Source organism: Gymnoscopelus braueri (genome assembly GCF_963280865.1).
Source record: "Gymnoscopelus braueri genome assembly, chromosome: 3".
Lineage (NCBI taxonomy): Eukaryota > Metazoa > Chordata > Actinopteri > Myctophiformes > Myctophidae > Gymnoscopelus > Gymnoscopelus braueri.
Window position 1 is genome coordinate 20,044,076 of NC_137612.1, and position 24,059 is coordinate 20,068,134.

At 39.9% G+C, this 24,059-nt stretch overlaps 3 protein-coding genes across 3 annotated transcripts; 2 read left to right on the forward strand and 1 right to left on the reverse strand.

The window, feature by feature from the left end:
* On the forward strand, positions 1-7,320 carry LOC308082156 (bactericidal permeability-increasing protein-like). The gene is made up of 16 exons (XM_080423819.1): positions 1-70; positions 834-951; positions 1,065-1,179; positions 1,336-1,467; positions 1,550-1,705; positions 1,872-1,935; positions 2,576-2,636; positions 2,728-2,819; positions 2,951-3,127; positions 3,214-3,273; positions 4,927-5,094; positions 5,326-5,393; positions 5,484-5,526; positions 6,687-6,750; positions 6,862-6,938; positions 7,097-7,320. The coding sequence occupies exons 2-16, from the start codon at positions 849-851 to the stop codon at positions 7,136-7,138; spliced, it is 1,422 nt and encodes a 473-aa protein (XP_080279945.1). The 5' UTR covers positions 1-70; positions 834-848; the 3' UTR covers positions 7,139-7,320.
* A 56-nt stretch (positions 7,321-7,376) lies between these two features.
* Positions 7,377-17,003, reverse strand: LOC308082664 (mitochondrial tRNA methylthiotransferase CDK5RAP1-like). The gene is made up of 13 exons (XM_080424600.1): positions 16,530-17,003; positions 15,865-15,968; positions 15,752-15,786; positions 15,319-15,419; positions 14,026-14,236; positions 13,557-13,677; positions 12,521-12,751; positions 10,827-10,924; positions 10,478-10,533; positions 10,145-10,275; positions 9,676-9,825; positions 8,812-8,952; positions 7,377-8,144 (listed from the first exon to the last, which is right to left on the reverse strand). The coding sequence occupies exons 1-13, from the start codon at positions 16,813-16,815 to the stop codon at positions 8,034-8,036; spliced, it is 1,776 nt and encodes a 591-aa protein (XP_080280726.1). The 5' UTR covers positions 16,816-17,003; the 3' UTR covers positions 7,377-8,033.
* Positions 17,004-21,269: 4,266 nt separating this feature from the next.
* Positions 21,270-24,053, forward strand: ghrh (growth hormone releasing hormone; the record flags this gene model as incomplete). The annotated part of the gene is made up of 5 exons (XM_080423130.1): positions 21,270-21,349; positions 22,705-22,809; positions 23,410-23,514; positions 23,631-23,744; positions 23,897-24,053. 5 exons carry the CDS (start codon positions 21,270-21,272, stop codon positions 23,910-23,912), a joined length of 420 nt encoding a protein of 139 aa, XP_080279256.1. The 3' UTR covers positions 23,913-24,053.
* Positions 24,054-24,059: the final 6 nt, after the last annotated feature.

Consider the following 24,059-nt stretch of genomic DNA (forward strand, 5'->3'; position numbering starts at 1 on the left):
AGCATTCGAAGCCGCTGTTTCCAGAGGAGAATCCGTGTTTGGCCTGCCACAACGCTGCCTAACGCCTTGAGTAAGTACTGACTGCATAAGCCAATGGCTGAGCCACCCACTGAAGACTTGATTTGCTTTTCATGCCTGTAATGCAATCATAATTTGTACGTTCCAACCCGGTGTTGATGATGTACCTCATAACTGATGTGTAGCTGTCGATTAAATCGTTAATTCTGTGAATATCATAACTTACCGTAGTCATTTATTTTGCAAACAAAACATTTTTTGCTTAGAATTCCTGTTGTGAGGAGGGAATCTGGCATAAGGAAGATGGCTTGATATGCTCTTTTACTTTGACATGAAATGCTCTGGATGGCAGATATAAATTGTGCGCAGCAATATTGTATTGTACAATAGCTAATGTGTGTATTGTGTAATGCCTGTACTTAACCCATTAAGACCGGGAACGCATCTGTGTCACTTTAGATTTCTTTGGCTATTCAAAAATATCAGATATACAAGCTCATAGCACGGCACCGCGCTATGAGCTTGTAGATCTGCTATTTTTGAAAGATCTTTTTAAGAATCGCCTCAGGTCTTAATGGGTTAAGGGGCATGTACAGTATAGGTCGCTACATGTGAGTGCTGTAAAGCCTGGTTTATAGTCTGTCTATGATGGGGTCGCATCATAGACTGGTTGCTTGTTTCTCTCACAGAATCTGGCAACACTGGTTGGTCAACCCAACAGTGCAGCCTCCGTCTAATCGCACCAAAACATTTTATCGAATCTAATAATACAAAGCACTGCACTTGAGCATTGAAGATCCTTTTGTCCTCTCCAGGTCACAGCAGCTGAGATGTTGTCATGGTCATGGATTGCCCTCTTGGCTCTCATCCCTGTGACCTTCAGCACCAATGCTGGGGTAAAGGTCAAACTAACAGAGAAAGGCCTCGAATATGGTACGTCAGAGGAAAGCTCATCCCGTTCAATTGACATGCTTTGCTGTCTCCAGAGTCATACATAATAAATGACATATTTTTCATCTAACTTTTGCACGCTTGGCTGTGGACAGGTAAACAGATTGGGATGGCATCTCTCCAGCAGAAACTCAAAACCATCAAGGTCCCAGATATTTCAGGGAAACAACGAGTGTCTCCCATTGGCAAAGTCAAGTACAGTTTGTCAAAGTAAGACACGCAACCTAATTCACCAGAACTGCCTTCAAACATCTGAAAGACAGTTAGCCTAATGTAGCCTACTGGTTCTGTAAAGTTCAAAAGGTTTAAAGGCATCAGTCATAACTGTCATAACAGGCTTCTCCTGTTCTGTATTGTATATTACAGCATGCAAATAGTTAATCTGGGATTACCTAAGTCTGTCCTGGGGCTGGTGCCGGGGACTGGTGTCAGCCTGTCACTTAGCAACGCCTTCATCAATCTACATGGAAACTGGAGGGTAAAATACTTACGACGCATGTGAGTGGGATTTACTGCCCTCTGAACTTACAATAGTGGGATATCGTTGCAACACCACTGACTTCTCTCTTTCTCACAATAGAAAGGACCGTGGCTCTTTTGACCTGGGTGTGACAGGACTTACCATCACCACCAGCATTTCTATCAAGAGTGATGAGATAGGCAGACCGACGGTCAGCAGTGTCAACTGTGGGGCCACTATAGGTGGCGCTAGCATCAAATTCCATGGTGGAGCCAGGTATAAGCTCTGGAAATATACTACTGAATAAGGAAGTGTAATGTTTGATTTATACTTGGTTGTGGGGGGTGTTGCGCACCGCAAATTGCAGATTGACAAGTTCTTTACAACTTCTGGAATTTCTTGACTCACCATAAACCCCTAAATGTTTCACTTCCTCTTCCAGCTGGCTATACAATCTCTTCAGCAAATTTATTGAAAAGGCCATACGGAGTGCACTGCAGAAAAAGGTGAGGACTTAAAGGGACACTTCACCCAAAACAAACTTTGTTTCAATGGATTAGTCACCCCATGGAGACTTGAATTCATGGATATTTTTTAGTTTTTGTCTCATTCCTAAGACAATAATTTGATGACCAGCGGACCGGTAGGCAGCGGTTCCGTTAGGAGACACAACGACTCGTTGTGTCTCCTACAGGAACCGCTGCCGGTCATCAAATTATTGTCATAGGAATGAGACAAAAAACAAAAAAAATATCCATGAATTCAAGTCTCCATTGTGTGACTAATCCATTGAAACAAAGTTTTTTTGGGGTGAAGTGTCCCTTTAAGGGTTTATTTCCAATAATCCTTTTATCTTATGTATCTTTTGATAAAGTACCCCCATTAATCAACACAGGATGTGATCAATATTCATCCTTGAAAAAACAGCACAAATTCAGAGTAAGACAGAGGACAGTGATATTGTTTTTTTTACAGTAAGATAGCCTTTCATATCTGAATGAATTGGATATTGCCTTTGCCAATAAGAAGTGGAGGGTTTCATCGCAAATCGCTCTACATCTATTTTCAGAGATTTACTTTGATGTTAGCAATCAATTTATGACCAGCCAGTACCAATATAGAGGTCCTTGTTCTTTTATTTTGCAGATCTGCCCCCTGGTGGCTGATGCAATATCTGACCTGAACCCTCACCTGAAAACTCTCAATGGTAAAACGTAAACTTGCAGAAACACATTAATATAGCTATGTGGATAAATATATATAATACATGTTTTGTTGTACATAATGTTACATTGCAGTTCTAGCCAAAGTGGACAATTGCGCAGAGATTGAATACTCCATGGTGGCATCACCGGCTATTTCCAATTCTTCCATAGATTTTAGTTTGAAGGTAAGAGCAAACAGAAACTTTGTATCTCTGTGCATCTACGTATCTGATGTCTGGTCAGTGGTTGCCGGATTTAGTTTGTTCAGTTTCCATCTATCTCTAAGCCCATAATTCTCTCTCTGGTCTCTCTTCAGGGTGAATTCTACAACATTGGACATCATCAGGAGCCTCCATTTACCCCGGGTCCTTTCTCCCTACCTCCCCAAGTCAACAACATGCTTTACATTGGCGTGTCATCCTTCACCACCAATTCTGCAGCCTTTGTCTACAACAAAGCCGAAGCTCTCAGTCTGTACATCACAGATGATATGGTGAGCCAGGTACTCCTTATCAGAAATAAATCCACTTTCATGATATCAACCTGAATGTCATAGAGTTCTCAACTCTGTCTCGACAGATTCCCCCGAGCTCTCCCATCAGACTGAACACCAGGACCTTCGGAGCATTCATTCCACAGGTAACAGAATTACAGCTCCCTATTATTTCACAATTATACTGTAACCCTCCCTATCAGTACTTTTATTTCAACGTTCTAAATACCTCCAAAAAGTTAGTGACACCCACAGTCACGAAACTAGAGGGAGCGTAAACAACAATCTGGTACCACCCACCCATAAAACAAACATGGGCAAATTCTCCTTCTACAGCACGGCGACCAAGGTATGGAATAGTCTAACCCCATCCCTCAAAAAATGCAGTTCACTGGGCTCATTTAAAACAGCCTCCATCTTTCTGGAGGCCATTAGAGGAGGTAGTACCAGTTTCACGGTAGACAGACGACCCCCCTCCCCCTTTTTTTGTATATATTATTTCTTTTTCATGCTTTTTTTTGGTACATAGTGGTATTTTTTCTCTGTATTTTTATGTTGATTTTTGAACTGTTTGGTTGCTACTATATATATGTCTATGAAATTAATTCAAGGACCCCAACAGAAACAAGTCAGAAAGGACTTTTTTGGTCGGAGCTTTTAGACAAAGTATTATAAATGTAACTGTGTTGTTTTACATTCTTTTGCCTAATAAAATTTTCAATCAATCGGCGTGTATAATTAAGCAATATTACACGAGAGGCAGTGATGTGTTCTACCGTGGTACGTTGTATACGCCGTATACAGCGCAGATTTTTTTTGGGGGAAAGCGTATACAGTCTAATAACCATTTCATCCATTGAAAACGCGATAGCGTATCGCGCATGTCGTGCAGGGAATAATTATCGTATACCCTCCGAAAAAAACTAGATCACACCACTGACGAGAGGGTGTGCTTTACCGTCATTATTGGCACGCCTGTGATGCGGTCAGGAACGAGGCGAAGCCGAGTTCCGCCTCCGCATCACAGAAGTGCCAATAATGTAAGGTAAAGCACACCCTCGAGTGTAATATTGCGATTATACAACAGTTACCAACAAAACACATCCAAATGTATTCATATTGTGGAGCAATTCATAATAAAAATGTTTCGCTATTATCCGTTTCCCTGTAAAGAGAAGAGTTTTTCACTGAGACATTAAATAGTCCCTGTAGCAGCACTATGAGCCTGAGGCACCGTCTCATCAACACAGCCGAGCTATCCTTGCGCAGTGGAATGAATTCCAGTAGGCTATATGCTCCGTTGTACGACCGTGTCACGTGACCAAAATAACTGATCTACAAGCTGACAACGCGTCGCGATGGCGACGTGTTGTGAACTTGTAGATCGGCTATTTTCGCCGTGCGGCGTGCGATACCTTCGTACGATAACGTATAACATACACTGGACTGTTAACGAAATGGGAGTAATTTTACTTTAACACAGGAGGATATTTATAACCTTCTAACCATTGATCAACCGTAAGTCCACCAAATAAGTCAAAATTAACAACATAGTCCATTTTGCATAGCTGTTTGTTCTCCGGTGGTTCAGGCTACTGTCTGTTTGTTTTCCTACCGTGGGACAGCGTGACTTCACAGCACAGCTGTGCGCTATATGGTCTAATCAGGTGCGGACTGCAGTGCGGAGTGATTTATTAATGTGATTAGGCCCGTGCTATGATGCTGGTTTGAAGCACGGCTAGAAAGCTATTTCAGCCAATCAGATTGCTTGGTCGGAACTACCTGTTGTATAATTTCAGATTGCCAAGCGTTTCCCAGGTCTGATGGTGAAACTGTTTGTAAAGACAGTGAAGGATCCAATCATAACTTTCGAACCAAACAACATGACACTCCAAGTTACCAGTACCGTAACAGCCTACGCCATCCAGCCCAACACAACGCTTTCGCCTCTGTTTATCCTAAACATGGTATGTTGAACCGAACTTCTACTTCTAAGGCTGTTTCGGTGCAGGGAACCAAAGCAGTTTAGTGGGCACATTTTTTTTCTCCAGCATTAGTACCCAAAAAAATGCCACAACAATATGAACTGGAAACAAATGTAAAGTACTATAAATAACATTAACCTACGACACAGATACCCAGACATGACATCCTGTATTTGAGTGTACTTCTGAAGCTCACCATGTCATCTTTTATAGGATGCAAGTGTCAGCACTCAACTGCATGTGACTGGGACGAAACTGGCTGGATCGGTCACCCTGAACTCGTGAGTTCCTGTGAAATGCTTGTTCAAGTTAACGGCGCACATTCACAAGTGCACTCTTTGATCTTCATTATTTTTGTCTAAATTGCACAGGATGGAAATGACGCTGGGGACTAGTTATGTGGGTGAATTTCAGGTAAGACACATTCAGTACTTAATTGACCGGATAAGGATTCCCATGGGCCCTATACTTAGTTGACCGTATTCCCATTGGTTACACTAAATATCTTCTCCAAAAATAGCCAAACTACAAGCTCATAACGCATTGCGCTGAGCTTTTAGATCTGCTGTTTTGGGCCAAATTGTCCCCCCCCCCCCCCACTGAATAGGGATGCTAGGGTTAAGTGGTTAAAATGTATATGTTACAGGGAAAATGGCATTCCAGGGAAATTGAAAGGGGTACGCTTGTTTTCATGCCCCTCATGCAATTCTGTAGAATCAACGCTAGAGGGCAATGCAAGCCAGACATGAGCCCCACACCACACACGCACGCATGCACAAACCAGCACGCACACACGCATGCGCACACGCGCGCGTGTACACACACACATACACACACACACACACACACACACACACACACACACACACACACTCCAGGGGGCGGGCCTGGCTGGCTATGTTAGTGCAGTGAGTGGCACTTGGGGCAAACGCAGTCCCCACACAACATCATTTACGATTCTGTGCCTATCGGTACATAACTCGGACGGCGCTTAAGTCGACTAGCAGACCATCGGCCGGTCGTCGCGGGCACTCGCGCCTGGAGGCGCTCGGGCGCGACTCCTCGGCCTCAAGGTCTGCTAAGTCGGAGCGCCTTCCGTCATGGTCCAAAACTATACTTTATCAGCGAAAAAAAAGTAGTCCGCGGTTGTTTGAAAAAGTAATGTCCCAAGCTGGAGTCAAACCCCGGCTTCCAGTGGTAGTGGGTGGGGAGTCCAATGATTATCGAAGTGCGCCACTGAGGCTTGTACTAGTGGTGCAAAGTAACAAAGTAGATTTACTCAAGTACAATTTTGAGGTATTCGTACTTTACTTGAGTATTTCTCTCATATTATCCATTTTATTTTCAGCGTTCCCCTAGCGTAGCTTCCTGGTTAGTATGTTGTTGTTGTGGTCGTCGTCCTCGCATCAAAGCCCCGCCTCGCAGCACCGCCCTGTGCCTATAAAACAAGCGCTCCCCTGTCAATTTCCCTGGAATGCCATTTTCCCTGTGACATATGTATGCTCATGTATAATTGTGTGACGTGATCTACTCTTCAGCTTAATCACATAATCGAATCCCCTATTATGCAACAGGTCAAATTCCTTGACATCATCTTTTCAATGGTCCTGAAAGTGGCAGTGATACCCACGGTTAACGGTGAGTTCTTTGTATGCTATATGTACATGGTGTACCGTGGTCTCATTAGTTGCCATAAAGTAGTATGTATTGCAGTGCAATTCATTAACGTAAACTTGTTGACCCTCATAGTTCTCCTAGAAAAGGGATATCCTCTTCCTTCCATTGGAAAGATGAAACTTGTGAACGCCCAACTTCAAGTCCTAAAGGTGAGATACTCACCGTTGTGTGGGATCTTTGAATTCAGGCTTTAGAATGGCCTGATGTGTTCTAAGAATGACATGCTTTATGATCAGGGCAGGGACTATGTAACCACTCGCATTAATATCACACTGATCACTGCACTGCTGTCTTCCTGTCTCTGCAGGACTATGTGCTGATTGGGACAGATGTTCAGTTTGCAGGGTGAATGGCACACTGACTGGATACTCCCACACAGTCAACTCCGTGTTAATTCAACTCAAAGTGTCAAATGGTACATTCCTGCAAATATGTTTTCCTTTTTTCTGTTTTCATGTAAACTGTATTGGAATAAATAAAACTTGGGTGATTCCTACCAACAGGGTGAATGCCATGACAATGAACCAAAAATGCATTCATTCATTCATTCATTCATAAGGGCAGGTGCAGGACAAAAGAAACCAAAGCAGTTCACTTCATTAGGCTTATCTTCATTACTTGTGGCCAAAACCTAATAAAAACAACTGCTTTTAAGAGCTACTTTGCAGGGTTTATTTTCCCTTCTTACCCTATATTTAGGTTACAGGGAAATCAAATATGTTGATTTGTAATGTTCCTACTGCAGCGTGCACTGCAAAGTCCTCCTCTCAGAATGTAAAAAAAGGTACAGTTTTACACACTGAGGTAAATTGATTGGTTGTGTTAGAGGACAGTATCATTCTACTGCTAACGACACACCATTTGAGCTGAATCAAATTCCATAACTTTTTCAGTATTTTCACAGTTCAATGTGTACACAGTCAGGACCTGTTGTTTAAATAAAATGTCTTTATTCTTGTTTTCATAAAGCCATGATCACATTAGTCATTACGCGCTATACTAGCGTAGCAGTTGTCCAACAAGTCCAAGTCTTTTGGATGTCTGTAATACAGAATGCCACAAAAAATACTACAAAGGCCACCAATTTCTACATCTACACTGAGAAAATAGTGTGGCAAAAAAAAAACAGAAAACATGTTTCCTGTGAGTGCTTTTTTTTCCTGTTTCTTTTGTATTTCTCTCGTCAATCACACACCTTCAAATACTGTATCATCTTGAAGAGGGAGTTGGGTCAAGAGTCTGTATCAAAGTGAAAGATGCTGATTAGATAGACTCTGGTTGTGTCTGGCGGTGTCCCTCAGGGAGCTGTGACTCAGGGCGAGACCTCTCAGGCTCTGGGAGTTGGCTGACGAGATCTAAATCGGAAACATTTAGATAACAGTAATGACCCCCAAGGAAACGGAATCACAAAATGAAAGGATGATTGAAATAATCAAAATAAGACACCGTAAGCCTACATTTTGTGATTTTGATAATAGTAATAATGAACATTAATTTCATTCTTATTTTGACACCTTTTTGCAGTTCTTGTTGGGGTATTTGTCACTGTACATTTTGCACATAAATTAATGTAACCATTTTCACTACTCTGAGTAGTGGGCGCTATTAACCCATTAAGACCTGGAACGCATCTGTGTCACTTTTAGAGTCGAATCAGTGACCTTCCTATTCCTTGCTGCCTTTCTGCCACACAATTATGTTATGGATTTGCTATAAAATAACAATAATACAATTTATAATATAAGTTTGTTATAATTTTATGGTGCCCTTCAGGCTTTGTTTATACTGATTTACTGGACTAGGGATACTCCATAGCATTACATTTTTATACAAGTCAAACATAAGTTTTATATTGAGTTTTGAAGCCTATTAGGGTTGTAAATTAGACTGGTTAAAGAAGTTCCAAAATGAGTGAGACAATTCATCACCAGAAGTGAATGCACCTACTCTATCAGATGGTAAAATAACTTCAAGACACATACAAAATCACACACCCAAACACAATCAAAAGCTCAGGAATACCTTAACCAGCACATAGTCCCCAGGGTGAATGGGGGCAGTGTGAGAGTCTGCAGGCTTAACAGCTATGTCATCTTTGGGGAAAATCACCTTCACGTTCCCATCACTTCTCCCACATAGCTCCAAGGCAGATCTCTTACTTTCCTGCAGTGGTGGAAAAAGTACTCAAATGTTTTACTTAAGTAAAAGTATCAAATACTGCAATATAGAAGTACTCCGTTACAAATAGAAGTCTGGAATTACAAATTTACTTGAGTAAAAGTACAAAAGTATTGGTATCAAAATGTACTTAAAGTACCAAAAGTAAAAGTACTCAAATGTTTGAAAATAGCAGATCTACAAGCTCACAACGCGTCGCATCTGCTATTTTCAAATAGCCTAGGTATAAAATATGGCTACAGGTTAATGTGTGTTTTATAATGTAATAATTTATATCTGCAAAGTAACTAGTAACTAAAGTTTTCAAATAATTGTAGTAAAAGTACAATATTTGCCTCTGAGATGTAGTGGAGTAAAAGTATAGACAATTGGAAATACCCCAGTAAAGTAAAAGTACCGCAAAATTGAACTTAAGTACAGTACTTGAGTAAATGTACTTAGTTTACACCACTGCTTTCCTGTGCACAAAAGAGGAGACAATAGAATTGATACTGCACTGTGGCTGAAGGACTTTCATTACAGCATTGACCTTTCAAGAAGAAAAGCTTTTCCTCAGACTTGTGTCTGAGTCAGAGGAAGAGGTTTTCAAACGGGAGCTATGTGGTGTACAAACTATTGTTCCACCCTGTCAGTAAGTCTTTTATCCAGCGCAGTTTTTGTGGCTGATAATGTTGTCTTGTCTGGTCAGGTTAGCACTGCAGTACTCACTCCCTCCACCAGGACGAGCTGTGTGCTGCCAATTAAGGCAGCGTTGATCCTTGCTGCCTCCTCCCTGAACACAAGGATGACCTCTTCCAACCTGCGCTGCTTTACCTCTGGCGCCACGTCGTCCTGAAGCTGATGGGAGGCGTGGGTTTTCTGAGGAAAGGAGAAGGCAGTAGGAACACAGAGGACAGACATAATTATAGGGATATTTGAGATTAAATATGTCCACTAAACAGTCATGTGTTAAATCTTAAGTCCTAGTGTTCTGTGGTGAAAGATCATAGATGGGCTGCTGGGCAATTTGGCAAAAATAAAAATCTAGATTTGAAATATAAAATAACAATTTGAATCTTATTTCTAGTTTTTTGTCTATACATAAACTACTAGAGCAGGGGTCTTCAACAGGGGGTCACACATTTGAATTAATACAATGAATTGGATTAAACGCTCACCCTTAGTTGTGAGTACTGACCTTTCTCATGCTGTAGGCAAACAGGAACCCCACGTTGTAGCCCACTTGTCTGATCAATGAGAGTGTGGATTGGTGGTCGTCCTCCGTCTCACCGCAGAAGCCTGCGATGAAGTCACTGCTCAGGCACACCTCTGAGACACAGTAACAGCATGCAATTCATCATGGCTGACCATTAAAAGGAAGCATTCCACTTTTTGACACATTCCTGGCATTATCGTTTATATAAAAACTAATTTTATTCAATTGAAAAGGTTTCACAGTATGACTTTAAACGGAACATTTCCTATTACAATGCATAACATTCAGTACATCTTGAACAAATGTGTGCTCTACCTGGAATTATGTTCTTTATGTTCTCCACGAGTTCAAGATAGGACTCTCTTGTATAGCTGTATATTGTAAAAAGACAGTTGTGTATAAAGAGACTTGATGAGGATAGACATGTTATGGACAACATTCCAAAGTAACAACTTAAGCCCTATACTGTATACTTAAATCATATAACAAATAGCAAAAATAATAGCCGATCTATAAGCTCTCAACACATTGCAATGCGATGCATTGTGAGCTTGTAGATTTGCTACTTTTGAAAAAAACATTTAAATGTTTTGACATGCCCCAAAATAGGGATGCCAGGTTTAGAGTGATTAATTGAGTCATTGAAAACATTGTGACGTCTTACCCACGGCGCATAGATTTTAGGACCTGGCTGCTACCACTCTGGGCTGGAAGGTGGAGCTGCTTGCAGATGTTGCCTCTCTCTTCAATTAGCTGCAAAACCTGCAAATACACAAGCCAGGAGGAAAACACCAATGGATCACCCAATGAACCAGGTGAACATGCTTTTCTAGTACATACAATACTAACTATTATTTTTGTGTATGATGTTAGCTATATATAGATTATTGAATATTCAACTATGTCTGGTAGGAAGGTGATAAAAAGAATGGCAGGCATTAACCCATTAAGACCTGAGGTGATTCTTTTTTTCTTTAAAAATCTGAAAAAAAAGTTGTTGTTTTTTCAAGATTTTGCAAAAATAGCAGATCTACAAGCTCATAGCGCGGCACTCGGTATATACAAGCTATGAGCTTGTATATCTGCTATTTTTGAATAGCCAAAGAAATCTAAAAATGACACAGACGCGTTCCCGGTCTTAATGGGTTAAGACTGGTACCAATGGCAGTAAGTTGATAATGTATCAACTGTATACTCATACAAAGTTCTCCCTTTGGTTACAAGATAACTTATTTGTGAATATGTAATTATCAGCGTACTGCCTGCCTGCCACATCTCTGACCTGCTCACTACCTATAAACCAACAGAACTCTCACATCATCAGGCATCGGTCTCCTTACTGTCCGTAGAGTAATAACTAATACGATGAAGGATTTTAATGTTTTGATTGATGGTCAACGTGGTCAATTGAAGCAATAAAATCCTCACTTCATACTATTATTGATGGCAAAATCAGAATTTTCCTACTCACATATTTACATATATTCACAGTCAATGATAGAAGCTGCAAACCACACCATGGTGAAGGAAGTTTAGCATCCAAATAAGTTTAGGGAGTTGGTTGGGTTACTCCCTTCCTCTGCCACCCAGTGATGTCAGAATACATCACTGGGTGGCAGCAGTAAACTAGGCTGATTCAGCAATACAATGAACATTAGCAGGTATTGTGGACAATACAGACATGCCTCTTCTGTGACTAATAATGGAAATACGTTTGAAAACTTTTTTCAAGATACATATAAATGTATCAAACCCACCCTGTAATTTTTCATGCGCTTTGGTCATAATCTTTCCATTCTTCAGAGTTAGGGGTGTGCCGATACACTAATTTCACGAAACGATACGATATTGGGCTCACAACTTCGATACGATTTCGATACGCACTTTTTTATTATGAAAATATATGGGGGAGAAAAAAAGCAAATGCAAACAAATTATTCTGTTTTTGCATTATTCAGACATGCAAACTTGTAGCTTTTCAGCTACAATAGCCGTTTTGAATCCAAATAGGGCAATAGTGTGACACCTGACCCGAAAAAAAACAACATGTTGTCACCCTTTTCAATTCGGGGCTGTTTGCATGCCTGATTATTATTATTGTAAAAAAAAACAAAAAAAAAAACATACATATCGTCACGAAAACATATCGCGATATATCGCGGGACGATATATCGGCACACCCCTATCCAGAGTATTATTCCCTTCCATGAGCACCGGTCATTTGAGGGATACCAGTAGCGCTCCTGTAACTTCTCTCTTCTACCTATAAATGTGCATTGGGCACATGCATAGACCAAACACTAGTATGCATCAAGCTTTCCTGAGTTTAACATGTGGTTCAGTGTCAGTGTAACACACCTCATCTGGGAAATCTTTGGGATGAGGGGAGGTGAATCTGATCCTCATATCGGGGTCAATGTTCGACACCTGGTCTAGCAGGTCAGCGAAGCGCAGGCCTCCCTTCTTGGTGCGGTAGATGGTCCTGAAACCACGGCTGAGCTGGGTTGGGTCAGTGCTGCAGAACTGCTCCTCTGAAGTGTCCCTGTAGCTGTTAACGTTCTGACCCAACAGTGTCACCTCTTTCACACCCTGGGAAGCCCACAGACACACGCATAGTGGGATTCCAGCTGATAAAGTTGTAGCCATAAATAGCAAGAGTAAAGGCCAATGTTTTTACAATTGAATGAGCAAATATAATAAAATATACAGCACATACACCAGCCAGCAGGTGACTACCAATATCCCTGTTTCTCACTGTTAACTATTAGAAAAATAAATTGGGCGCCCTGACAGAGATAGTTATAGTTATTTGTTTAAGTATCTCCTCCTGCCATTTAAGAGATATGCTCTTACCTCACCGCTCAGGAAGTGCCCTCGGCCTCGTTGTAGGAAAAGGAGTGCACCCCATCATAATTTACAATTTATTGTGCAAGTTACAAGTACACACAATGTTGATGAAGGGTTGTTATTAAAATAAGTAATAAACTATAGTACTAAATTTGACTTATCCAATCTGATCTTTTAGTTTTACTGCACAATTTAAGACCATTAGCTTGGAATCTCTGTAAAAACAATATTTAATACATAAAAATGACATTTTATTTATTAGAAAAATCTAACATCCTGTTCTCTATTCTAAGCTCTATCATCTTATTGCGCAAAAACTGTATAAAATGAATGTGCTTTGATTTGTCACACAGGAAATAGTTTGTAGAATTTGATTTAATTGTCCAGGAATGGTGAAATATTTTAGTCTGGCAAGCGCTCACAATCCAGTTCTCTGAACTATTGTGTCCCTAGGCACTTGGGCCACCTACGTGCTCCCTCACTGAAGTTGCTCTGAAAAGCAGCAGCCTGCTAAATTCCTAAAATGTAATGTAAAAGAGAAACTCACCTGTTCAGACAGGATCCGGATTTCCTCAAGGATAGAGTTAACAGGTCGACTCCTCTCTCTCCCACGGGTGAAGGGGACGATGCAGTAACTGCACATATTGTCACAGCCGCGCATGATAGACCTAACAGAGGTAGGAAAAGAAAACTGTCAGTGTTACTGAAGTGACTGTAAAAGACACATAAATGCATAAAGCATCAAATAGACTGAAAACCATAATATTCATTATAGTCATCCAAAGTACTATAGAGTTCTCCATAGGTGCATACACTTGGGATAGTAATTTTTTTTTCTTTAAAGCTTTTTAATGCCTTTTATTACTTTTCATGCCTTACTTACGGTATGTAAAATCACCTTGAATTGCCTTTGTGCATGAAATGTGCTTTACAAACAAACTTGTCTCGCATTACTGTGTTGATATGGAGGACCTACAGAAATCACTGTTGGTCTCTAAAGTGTCCTTTAGACTCACACAAAAGCACTGTAGCCGTGAGGGGTGTGGTGGACAGGCATGATGTCAGCATAGGTCTCTTCTAGTGACAGGAGCACGTTGCTGGCCTGTTGGCCCCCGCCAGCCACAGCTAAGAGGCGGGGAAGGTCTCGATATGCATCTGGACCGGCCAGAACATCCACCAGCTTCTCTCGCTCCAGAAGCTCCGTCTTCAGCCTCTCAGCCATGCAACCTGGACAACACAAGCACACACACACAATCATTACCGTAGTAATGATCAGGGGCAGCGGTGGCCTAAAGGTTAGAGGAACGCACTTGTTGCAGGAAGGTTCCTGGCTAGATTCCCCGGACCCGGGCCACCACTCACCCCTCCTCCAAAACCGCTTAAACCATTAAGACCTGAAGCCGATTCTACAAAATGTCTTCTAAATCCCAACAGTTTTCTGAAAAAACGTATGTTTCTATATCAGTGGTGCTCAAACTTTTTCATGTCAAGGACCCCCAAAATGATATGTATTTGGCCGCCGACCCCCATCTCAAAATATTTTGTTCCAGGGACCCCCAGAAGCAAAGATTTGAGTTAAAAATGTTTTTGTAGATCTGCTATTTTTTAATAGCCAAAGTGTAAAATAATGCTTTTTAGCTCAAATAAAAAAAATGACACAGATGCGTTCCAGATCTTAATGGGTTAAGTGCCCTTGAGCAAGGCACTGAAACCACCCCCAACTGCTCCAGTGGGGCTGCTCTAGCCTGGTTCCAGCCGAATCTGCCTTTGCAAAATCGCATCGCACTTTAGCCCTCGGCAGATTAGGTCTGGCCCCCCTCCATAGAGATTCCATTTCTCTCCCTCCGCAGTGGTGTGGAGCCAACCAGGGCCCAGTATCCAAATGTGGGCGGGCTTATCACCTTATTTGGAGCAATGACGTACAAGGAAGCACTGCTCTGATTAGTTCGTGAACAAGGAAGCACTGCTCTGATTGGTTTAGGTCTAACCAATAGAGTCCGTTTGGATCTTTTTGTAACCGCCCCTTGGAAAAAAATCTATCGTTGATAGGGACCAGACTAATATCCACGCAGTGTGTCGTGTGATATTGTCTGGCCACGCGAGGCTAGGGCTGCTCAGACTATGGTTGTGGTCAGTTCCCAGGTTTTAATGTGTGTGTCTGTCTGTCTGTCTATGTGCAAGGCCTTGCTGAAAATTAGCACTAGTGCTCAGCTACTACCCTGGTTAAATAAAGAACAACAAAAATAAAAGCAAGACTAATGAACAAGGTCACATAAATGATTACGGTCACGGATATGTCAGTAACTTACCTAAAATCCCAATTTTCATTGGCGCTAGTGTCTTTAAACGTTTCTTCTTCATCGCTGTGAGTTGCTGTAGTCTGTTCCAAATTGTTTGTTCAGCTTTCTCTCTGTGAAGTGTAGCATGGCATTGTGCTTTTGTTATTTTGAAAGCTCTGCTTACTGCTTTCTTTTTTTTTTATCCCACGATTTTTGTAACCCATTTTTTCACCCAGTGCCAATTGTCTATGTAATCCTGGGCGCTACACTCCCTCTGCCAGCCTAGGGAGAGCCTAGAGCCGAGCTCATGCCTCCTTCAATGCATGAGAGCTAGCAAGCCGCTTCTTATCACCTGACAGGGACATGACTGCAAATCAATGGCTGCTTTTTGTAATTCCTGGAAAAGTGGACACTTTTTGATAAACTGTATGATATTTTCACCAGATATATGTTTGTACCTTACCTTATAGAGCATGTTACAAGAAGCACAACATCTGCCTGTAAACACAAGGAAGATTTAGACACTACAAACTTCTGAAATTTGAAATGCAAAACAAAAAACACTTCTTCCTGTACCTCTGAAACTTCATTAGTCCGTTGATATCCCTTCTTCTGTAGTACGGACCAGGCTATCTCTGTGTCATTGACATTCATTTGACAGCCATAAGTTTCAAAGAGTACTGTAATAAAAAAAAAGTGTTGAGTTTAATTATAGACAAAATGTTGATGATCAGTGGTGTAAAGTTTACTTAAGTACAATTTTTAGGTACTTTTACTTTACTGGAGTATTTCCAATTTTCTATACTTTTACTTCTACTCCAGTACATCCCAGAGGCAAATATTGTACTTTTACTCCACTACAATTATTGGACAACTTTATGTATTAGTTACTTTGTAGATTTGGATTATTATTACAAAACATACATTGACCACGTCAGCCCTAAATACATTTCGGCCATTTGAAAATAGACGATCTACACGCTCACAATATGCCACGCATTGTGAGCTTGTAGAGCTGCTATTTTCAAAAGATTGTTATACATTTGAAAACCTGTGAAATGGGACATTCTGTATAATGAGTACTCTCTTCTTTTTAAGTACATTTTGATACCAATACTTTACTCAAGTACATTTTTGAATTCCAGACTTTTACTTGTAACATTTTTACATTGCAGTATTGATACTTTTACTTAAGTAAAAAAAAAAGTGAGTACTTTTTTCCACCACTGCTGCAGACTAACCTTTCCTTGAGTTCCCCAGCTCTGAATCTTCAGACAGATAGGGGTGTTTGTCCATGATGCTCCTCTCACTGACAACAGGGCTTTTATTATTAACAGACACTCCTTTCACAAAGTCTTCAAACCTTGGACCTGAGACCAGCTGAGTCTTGAACGTGTCCACCCTGCTGTTCTGTCTCAATCCAACACTACTAGAGGACTTACAGCAGTAATGCTCTTGTATACAGCGTATAGGTAACCGTTTATGTGAGTGCTGAAGCAAAGGTCTAAAATGCCTAATGTATTCCATATTAACAGCAATTGTCCTTTAAGGGCAGTTGTGTTATATAGATGGCTATCATTCATTCACTGCTAATCTCTCAACCCACTATAGTGCCTAGTTCAGTCGTCATTAAAGTTTAATAACAAGTCGTTATAAGATGAAACTACTTGTTGTGTTTAATGCAATCGAATCTAATTCAATTATCCTCCAATCCAATGTTGTGGCTTGATGTAGATGACGTCCGTCAGCCTAAAGATTCCCCACGTGCACACGATTCCTTTGCCCGACGTGAAAACCTTCCCCCATGAATGGTTCCAGCCTGTGATACGAGATGAGGATGGTGGATAAAACGGTAATCACTGGAAGAGTGGGCAGCTAAACATGTGGGCACATCATTGTTTAAATTGGCTATTTTTTCCATATTATTATACATCATAATAATAATAGTTTGAAATTATGTAAAGACAAGTACACATGATTTGAACATGCATGCAGCATGTAGTGACCTTTTGTCCTTGGCTTTGAGCAGCAAACATGATTTAAGGAAATGAGTAATGTCCAAAAGTTAAAGTTGAACTCAAAACCATATCTATTCTTCCAGGCTTGAAAACATAAAAATAAATAGACTATAACATAACTTAGAATAGAAGGCTACAGCAACAACAAACAGACTTAAAAAGCTGTGAGCCTCCAATCAACTTGATTTTCTGTACAGCACTTTGGAAACCTTGAGATCGATGTAAAATGTGCTGCTATATAAATAAAGTGGATTGGATTGGATACACCTGTCCCTCTCTTGGCCAGGTTCTTATGCTCTCCTCTCCTCCATGTCTGTAGACTAGAGTGTGACAAAGCACACTGACAGGGACATTAGACAGACATGGCACAGTGGTGGAAAAGGTACTCAAATTCTCTACTTAAGTAAAAGTACCAATACTGCAATATAAAAATACTCTGTTACAAGTAAAAGTCCAGAATTCAAAATGTACTTGAGTAAAAGTACAAAAGTGTTGGCATCAAAATGTACTAAAGTACCAAAAGTAAAAGTACTAAATATTTGAAAATAGCCTAGGTATAAAATAGGGTTAAAGTGGTTAATGTGTGTTTCATTATATCATAATTTATATCTGAAAAGTAACTAGTAACTAAAGTGATCAAATAATTGTAGTGGAGTAAAAGTACAATATTTGCCTCTGAGATGTAGTAGAGTAGAAGTAAAAGTATTGGAAATTGGAAATACTCAAGTAAAGTACAAATACCTCAAAACTGTACTTAAGTACAGTACTTAAGTAAATGTACTTAGTTACTTTCCACCACTTGGTAGCGACATCACATGATCAGACTTAAATTAACCCTTCACCTTCTTGTTTATGATTGGCTGCCCTGCCCACAGGTTTTGTAGCAATTAGTAGAGATATTAGGCCTTAAATGTCAAATGTTCATGCATGTTCAAATCATGTATACTTTACATTACTTCAGACCATTTTCCAAATTCTTTATTGTTTTACATTTTGGGGAAAATATCCAATTTAACTTTGAGGTGCCCACATTTCGGTGCACACTCTTCCTGTATTCGGCCTCAATACAGCGTTAGGAAATATTTACAAACCATACAAATATCTTCTCTCAAGATAACCATTAAGAATATAGAAACGATGCTCACATAATAGGCTAGCTAGGTAACATATAGATAAATATTGACATTTCACTTGTTGAAAGTGTGACTATGGTAATAGCAGCAGATGCAGTGGTGACAAATTAAAGGAAAAAAACAACATAAAGTCTCAGGCGTTGAGTACCAGAATAGTTTCAATGATTGTACTCTGGAACTCTAGGCTACTATGGAACACCATTCTAACAAAAGATATCCCTCATTTGTTGTTTTGATAATTGTGGTAGGTAGTAGGCTATAATAATAATAATGTAACCTATATATATATATATTTTTTTTTTGCACATTTACACATTTGCCTAATGTGAAATTCGGCCTCTGCATTTACCCATCCTAATAGATTCAGGCGGGACTATTACAGCCCCCAGAGAAAAGCTAAGGTTTAACTCATTCAGTGCCAATGAAATAAAAAAATAATTGCAAACTGTGCCAGCCAAAAATACATAGTAAAAAAAAAAGTGCTCAGGAGCCGAGATACAGCCTTTTTCAGTCATAAGTTAAACAAGAAGTGAATGGAGCAGCAAATCTTCAAATGATGATATCTTGGGTTCTGAATGTTTTTTTCCAAAACACGCCAAACACGCCATTGGCACGTTGCGCCATTGCGGTAAAACACGTGAAACACGTCAATGGCACTCAACTTAAGTGTCTTGCTCAGGGGCACTTCAACACATAGACTGGCTAGAATTGGGGACCTTCCAATCCCCAGACGGTTCTTCAGCACTCAGCAGCCTGTCCAAAATCTAAATCTCCCATCTACTGTATAAAAGGTGTTCAATTGGGTTGAGATATGGTGACTGCGAAGGTCATAGCATATGATTCACATAATTCATATCATCATATTTAGTTCGTCATCCTGGAAGAGTCCACTCCCATCCCACTCCCAAGAAGTGTTTCATCATACTGTAGGATAAAGGTGTTCACTCAGAATAACTTGATTCGCAGTGACCCTCCCATCTAAAGGGGACAATTGAGCCCCTGGAAAATGCCCCCTACTGCATAAAAGAGCCACCAGACCCCCGTCACTGTCGGCTGGGGTTAAGCATTCACGCCAGGCCTCTACCATTCTCTTGGTGTATGCTCCACATGCACTCACTCGCTATAGGATGACTCATCTGAGTCTGACTGTATCATTTTTTCATTTTTTTTCCCACGTCAATTTAGACCTAGTGTCTAGGGATTTTTGCACCACTGAAATCTGCATTTGTCTTAGCTCTTCTGTTTTTTTCCTTAAATATCTCATTAATGCACAGGGTTTCCAACCCTATTTAATGATGTTTTATCCCACAGATCAAAAGGAGACGTCACTTTAGTCCCTGATCCTATTTAAACTCTAGCCAGTTCAGCAGTTTTGTGACTGAAGCTCCTGCCATCTGTGCCCCAATAATTAACCATCTTTCATAGTCACTTAGATCTTTTTCTCTTGTCATCTTGATCCAAAAGCGAGGTCAACTGGGCCTGCTCAGCATTTCTATACATACCACAGAACATGCTAGGGTGTTAATTCTATCATACATGGAAGCAGATACATTTGTTAGGCATCACAATCTATACATTTATTTTCCTCCATTGATATTTCTCCATGATCCATTAGACCAGTGGTTCTCAAACAGTGGTCCAGGGACCACCAGTGGTCCTTGAGGGAGTTCCAGGTGGTCCCCAGATAAATTATGGAGAGTTGGTAACCAAATGGACCCTTATAGATCTTTAACTCTTGAGAGTGTAAAATGAAACCAAATGGACCCTTACAGGTTTCATTTTACTCTCTCAAGAGTTAAATTATAATTAAAGGGTTAGGGTCTAGTCAAATGGTGGTCCGTGGCTCAAATGCCGAATAAATAATGGACCTTGTTATGAAAAGGGTTGAAAACCACTGCATTAGACACATTTTGTAGCCTAATTATATTCATTATCTTATAGGCACATTATTTTTAAGTATTTCGATGAATTCTGATATGAATGAAACTAAAGTAAGTGTTCAGCTTTCACCTTTCAGCGAGAGGAGCAGTGTGGGGACGTGGAAGGAGGGAGGGAGACAGAGCGAGAGAACATGGTGATAATAACTCAATTCAGGAGCAGAGAGCAATTTAAAGTGTGTGATGTCATTGGAAATGACAGGTTTGGTATAAAGTGACCATGCAGCGTCAGTGATAGGAATATATACAGTACGACCACTCTTCTGTCCATCAGTTGTTGTTCAAGCCATCCTATCACTGTCTGAGATGATGAGAGAGGAGAGCAACACATTCTGAGAGGACTGCTGGGAAGCTCTAAAATCACACCAAGGTACCTTGAACATCTACCAATTCAGACTTTTAGCAATTCCTAGAGTACAATTGTAATAACACTAATTTTTAAGTCTAAGCGTTAAAAAATTTGAATCAGATCGGATCAGAGGAAGATCAGAATGTGAATCAATTTCATAGGCAAGTATAACCTGTTTGCACTTATCAAGGATATGTAGGAATTGCGTGAAGTTTAACCTGATTGCTCTCTAGGTTCACACAAATACAACACAGTAAAGTAAGAAATGCTGATATTGAAACACATACAGATACAATACAGAAATATTAAATCGGATGACAAGTGCACATTAAATTAAGTGTTGTAACGATAACCAAATTAATTTGGAAATCATTGCCTCCAAACGATTGTAGGATACAAGTCTGTCTGGTGCAACTTGAATGCAGACTGCAGAGATTATGAGAAGAGGCCAAGCAAGGGAAACTGTGGCTTCAGCGTTTTTTCTAATGTAATTTCTACTCTGTCATTTGTTCTGACTGTCCATTCTTCAGCAGAACTAGCCGTGATGATGGAGAAAGCTGTGCTGCTGGTCTTTTGTTGCCTCATCATATCTTTATCAGGCTCTCCTCTCTACCCATCTATTAGGTAAGTCACTACAAAGTATTTGGACAATTAAAACAAATAATAAGCAAGCTGTATTCTGAATGGGAATTTAATGTAATGAAAAGATTTTATGTTCCATTTGATGCTGAAATGCCATGTATTTTGTTGATTAATAAATGTGCTCCTGAATATGCGGTAAAATGTGCTGAAATGCAGAAATATTGGTCATAATGAATGCTTCATTCAGGTAATAGGAAAATGTATGTTTAGAACTTGGAGTGCATGCAATTGAGAGATTCCCATCAGCCGAGGAGTACTGTCATCTCAGAAGAACATAAATGGATTCAGTGAATGATGAATAAAGTGTATCAGGATCTAAGACTAAATTAAGATTTCACACATCACTATGCTATGTTAAACATCATCAATAAGATGAAATGTACTTTTTTTTTTGGTTTCTTGTTTTTACATTTATTAAATGTCACAGATTAAACATTACACTCCTCTTGTCCTATTGCCTTATCATGGGAAGTGGAAGCGTAATCTTCTGTCAAACTTCATTAATATTTTCCCTCTGCTTCATCAAATGCTTAGTGTTGTGGCTGATGAAGGAGCTGAGAGAAAGCATTCATAGGTCACCGTGCTAGTCATAGGCTACTGTTCCCTCTGCTCTTGTTATGCTAAAAGGGGTCAAGAAGATTAGTCACCATATTACATTGACACTGCACATTAAATACAGTTCTGATGGCAAAGCAGCAGAACAAGTAATTACATACCAGGGACAAAAAGAAAAATGAGAGCACATTTTGCATTTAGAATGAGGTTCTCACACCTCAGATAGAATGGGCTAAAACCAACAAACCTTCACATGTATATTCCCTATTTATTTGGAAGCTAATTGAAATAAATATCCAACAGATTAATGTAGAACTCTGTCTAAACACAACCCATAAGAAAGAAAGAACTACATCGATCTATTTGAAAACAGATGTGTTTACTGTGATTAGACCTGTCACAATTATTACATAATCACCTAATCGCAATTATTTTGCATAATTGTCATAATCGTTTCCGTGTTGAAAAATGTTCATACATTTTCAAACATTTTCCAAAAAATAGCAGAAATAGCAGATCTACAAGCTTACATTGTGTTACGAAGTGACGAGTTGTAAGCTTGTAGAGCAGCTATTTCAACTTTTTTTTCAAGTATAAAAATTAAATATGTCAGTTATTTCTTTGTAAATGTAAGTTATTTGCAAAGTCTGATTATGAAGCCTAAAAGGCAAACAGAAATTAAAACGCAATTACATCGTTAATCGCAAATATTTGTGTGACAATTAATCGTCAACTTAAATCTGTAATTGTGACAGCCCTAACTGTAATGTGGTATCACTCAGGTTTGGCCAGAGAGACACTTCCATACTGATGACGTCCTCCATAGAGAATCAACTACATCTTCTGAAGGAGCACATGACACCTTCCAGACAGCAAGCAGAGCTACGGTCAGCATCACAGTACAGTCTGAGTGGCTGTTCCACAATATAAGTGGGGTTGGATATCTTTGAGTGGATAAGGTCAACAGCAGCAACACATAGTATATTCAGGTGTTCTAACACAGTGGTTCTCAACCTTTTCAGGCTGAGACCACCCAAAATAATCATATTTGAACTGGGGACCCCCCCCACCCTGATAAGCACTTGGTATGTCAGAGTTGAGGCATTACATTTTCGGTTCCACAGATACATATTGCGAAAATAGCAGATCTACAAGCTCACAACGCCTCGCTTCTTTGCGAGGTGTTGTGAGCTTGTAGATCAGCTATTTTCAAAATCTTTGCCTTTCTTATATTGTTAGACAATTTGGCCAATGTTTGACCAGTTATAGTAGTTTGTTTTATCAATTCTGATGTAATAATGGTATTTTTTCTTTCATTTCTTTGAGGTATTAAAAAGGTCTTAAGTGTCCTTAAATTGTCACTTTACTGTCATCTGGGGGTCCCGACCCACAGGTTGAGTACCCCTGATCTAACACACAGTTCAAAGAATGTTTTGGAATAAAAATAATAACCAACATAAAGTGGTCTTGCTCCCTTCCGCTTTTAGGCTAGGACGACATGCCGATGCCATCTTCACCAACAGGTACAGAAAAGTGCTGGGGCAAATCTCTGCTAGGAAGTTCCTTCAGACAATTATTGGGAAACGGCTAGAGTAAGTCATAAAATTATGCTGCGCAAAACTATATTTTGCCATTAATGTTTAAGGGGGAAAAGTATTTATGCATCATTAAGGATACCTAAAACAAAACTTAATGTTATATTTTACAGAGATGAAAGTGAGAGCTATGTGAAGCGGCAGTCAGACATCTATGAAGGGACGTTTAAAGAAGAAATCCAGAGAAAACAGAGATACAGCAGAGGGAGGGACATCAATATGGCCAGGTAATTAATACATGTTATAACATAAATGTTAAAACCCACTTGTTGCACACAAAAATACCAAATTGCCTTTTTTTATCTACTGACCATACATTTTTTGATATGTCCTAATGATGAATTCATGTTTTAATAATGAAAGTGTTTGGTCATTTCAGATTATTGTGCTGCTGAGTGCATGGACAGTAGAGGCAGTGGACAGCGGTGTGCCGAAGCCGAAGCACTGCGTTTTTCATAAATTTAGGTGCTTGTTTTAATGATAATCAAAACATCCTTTCAGATGCAAATATGTACCTATTAAAGCCATTAAGAAAACATACA

Coding starts and splice junctions, on each gene's coding strand:
- LOC308082156 (XM_080423819.1), top strand. CDS start 849: ATGTTGTCATGGTCATGGATTGCCCTCTTGGCTCTCATCCCTGTGACC. Junction 1,180..1,335: donor GTCAAGTACAGTTTGTCAAA/GTAAGACACGCA, acceptor TGTATATTACAG/CATGCAAATAGTTAATCTGG. Junction 5,394..5,483: donor GGATCGGTCACCCTGAACTC/GTGAGTTCCTGT, acceptor TAAATTGCACAG/GATGGAAATGACGCTGGGGA.
- LOC308082664 (XM_080424600.1), bottom strand. CDS start 16,815: ATGGAATACATTAGGCATTTTAGACCTTTGCTTCAGCACTCACATAAA. Junction 10,534..10,826: donor CTAAAATCTATGCGCCGTGG/GTAAGACGTCAC, acceptor TACAATATACAG/CTATACAAGAGAGTCCTATC. Junction 9,826..10,144: donor TTGCCTACAGCATGAGAAAG/GTCAGTACTCAC, acceptor TCCTTTCCTCAG/AAAACCCACGCCTCCCATCA.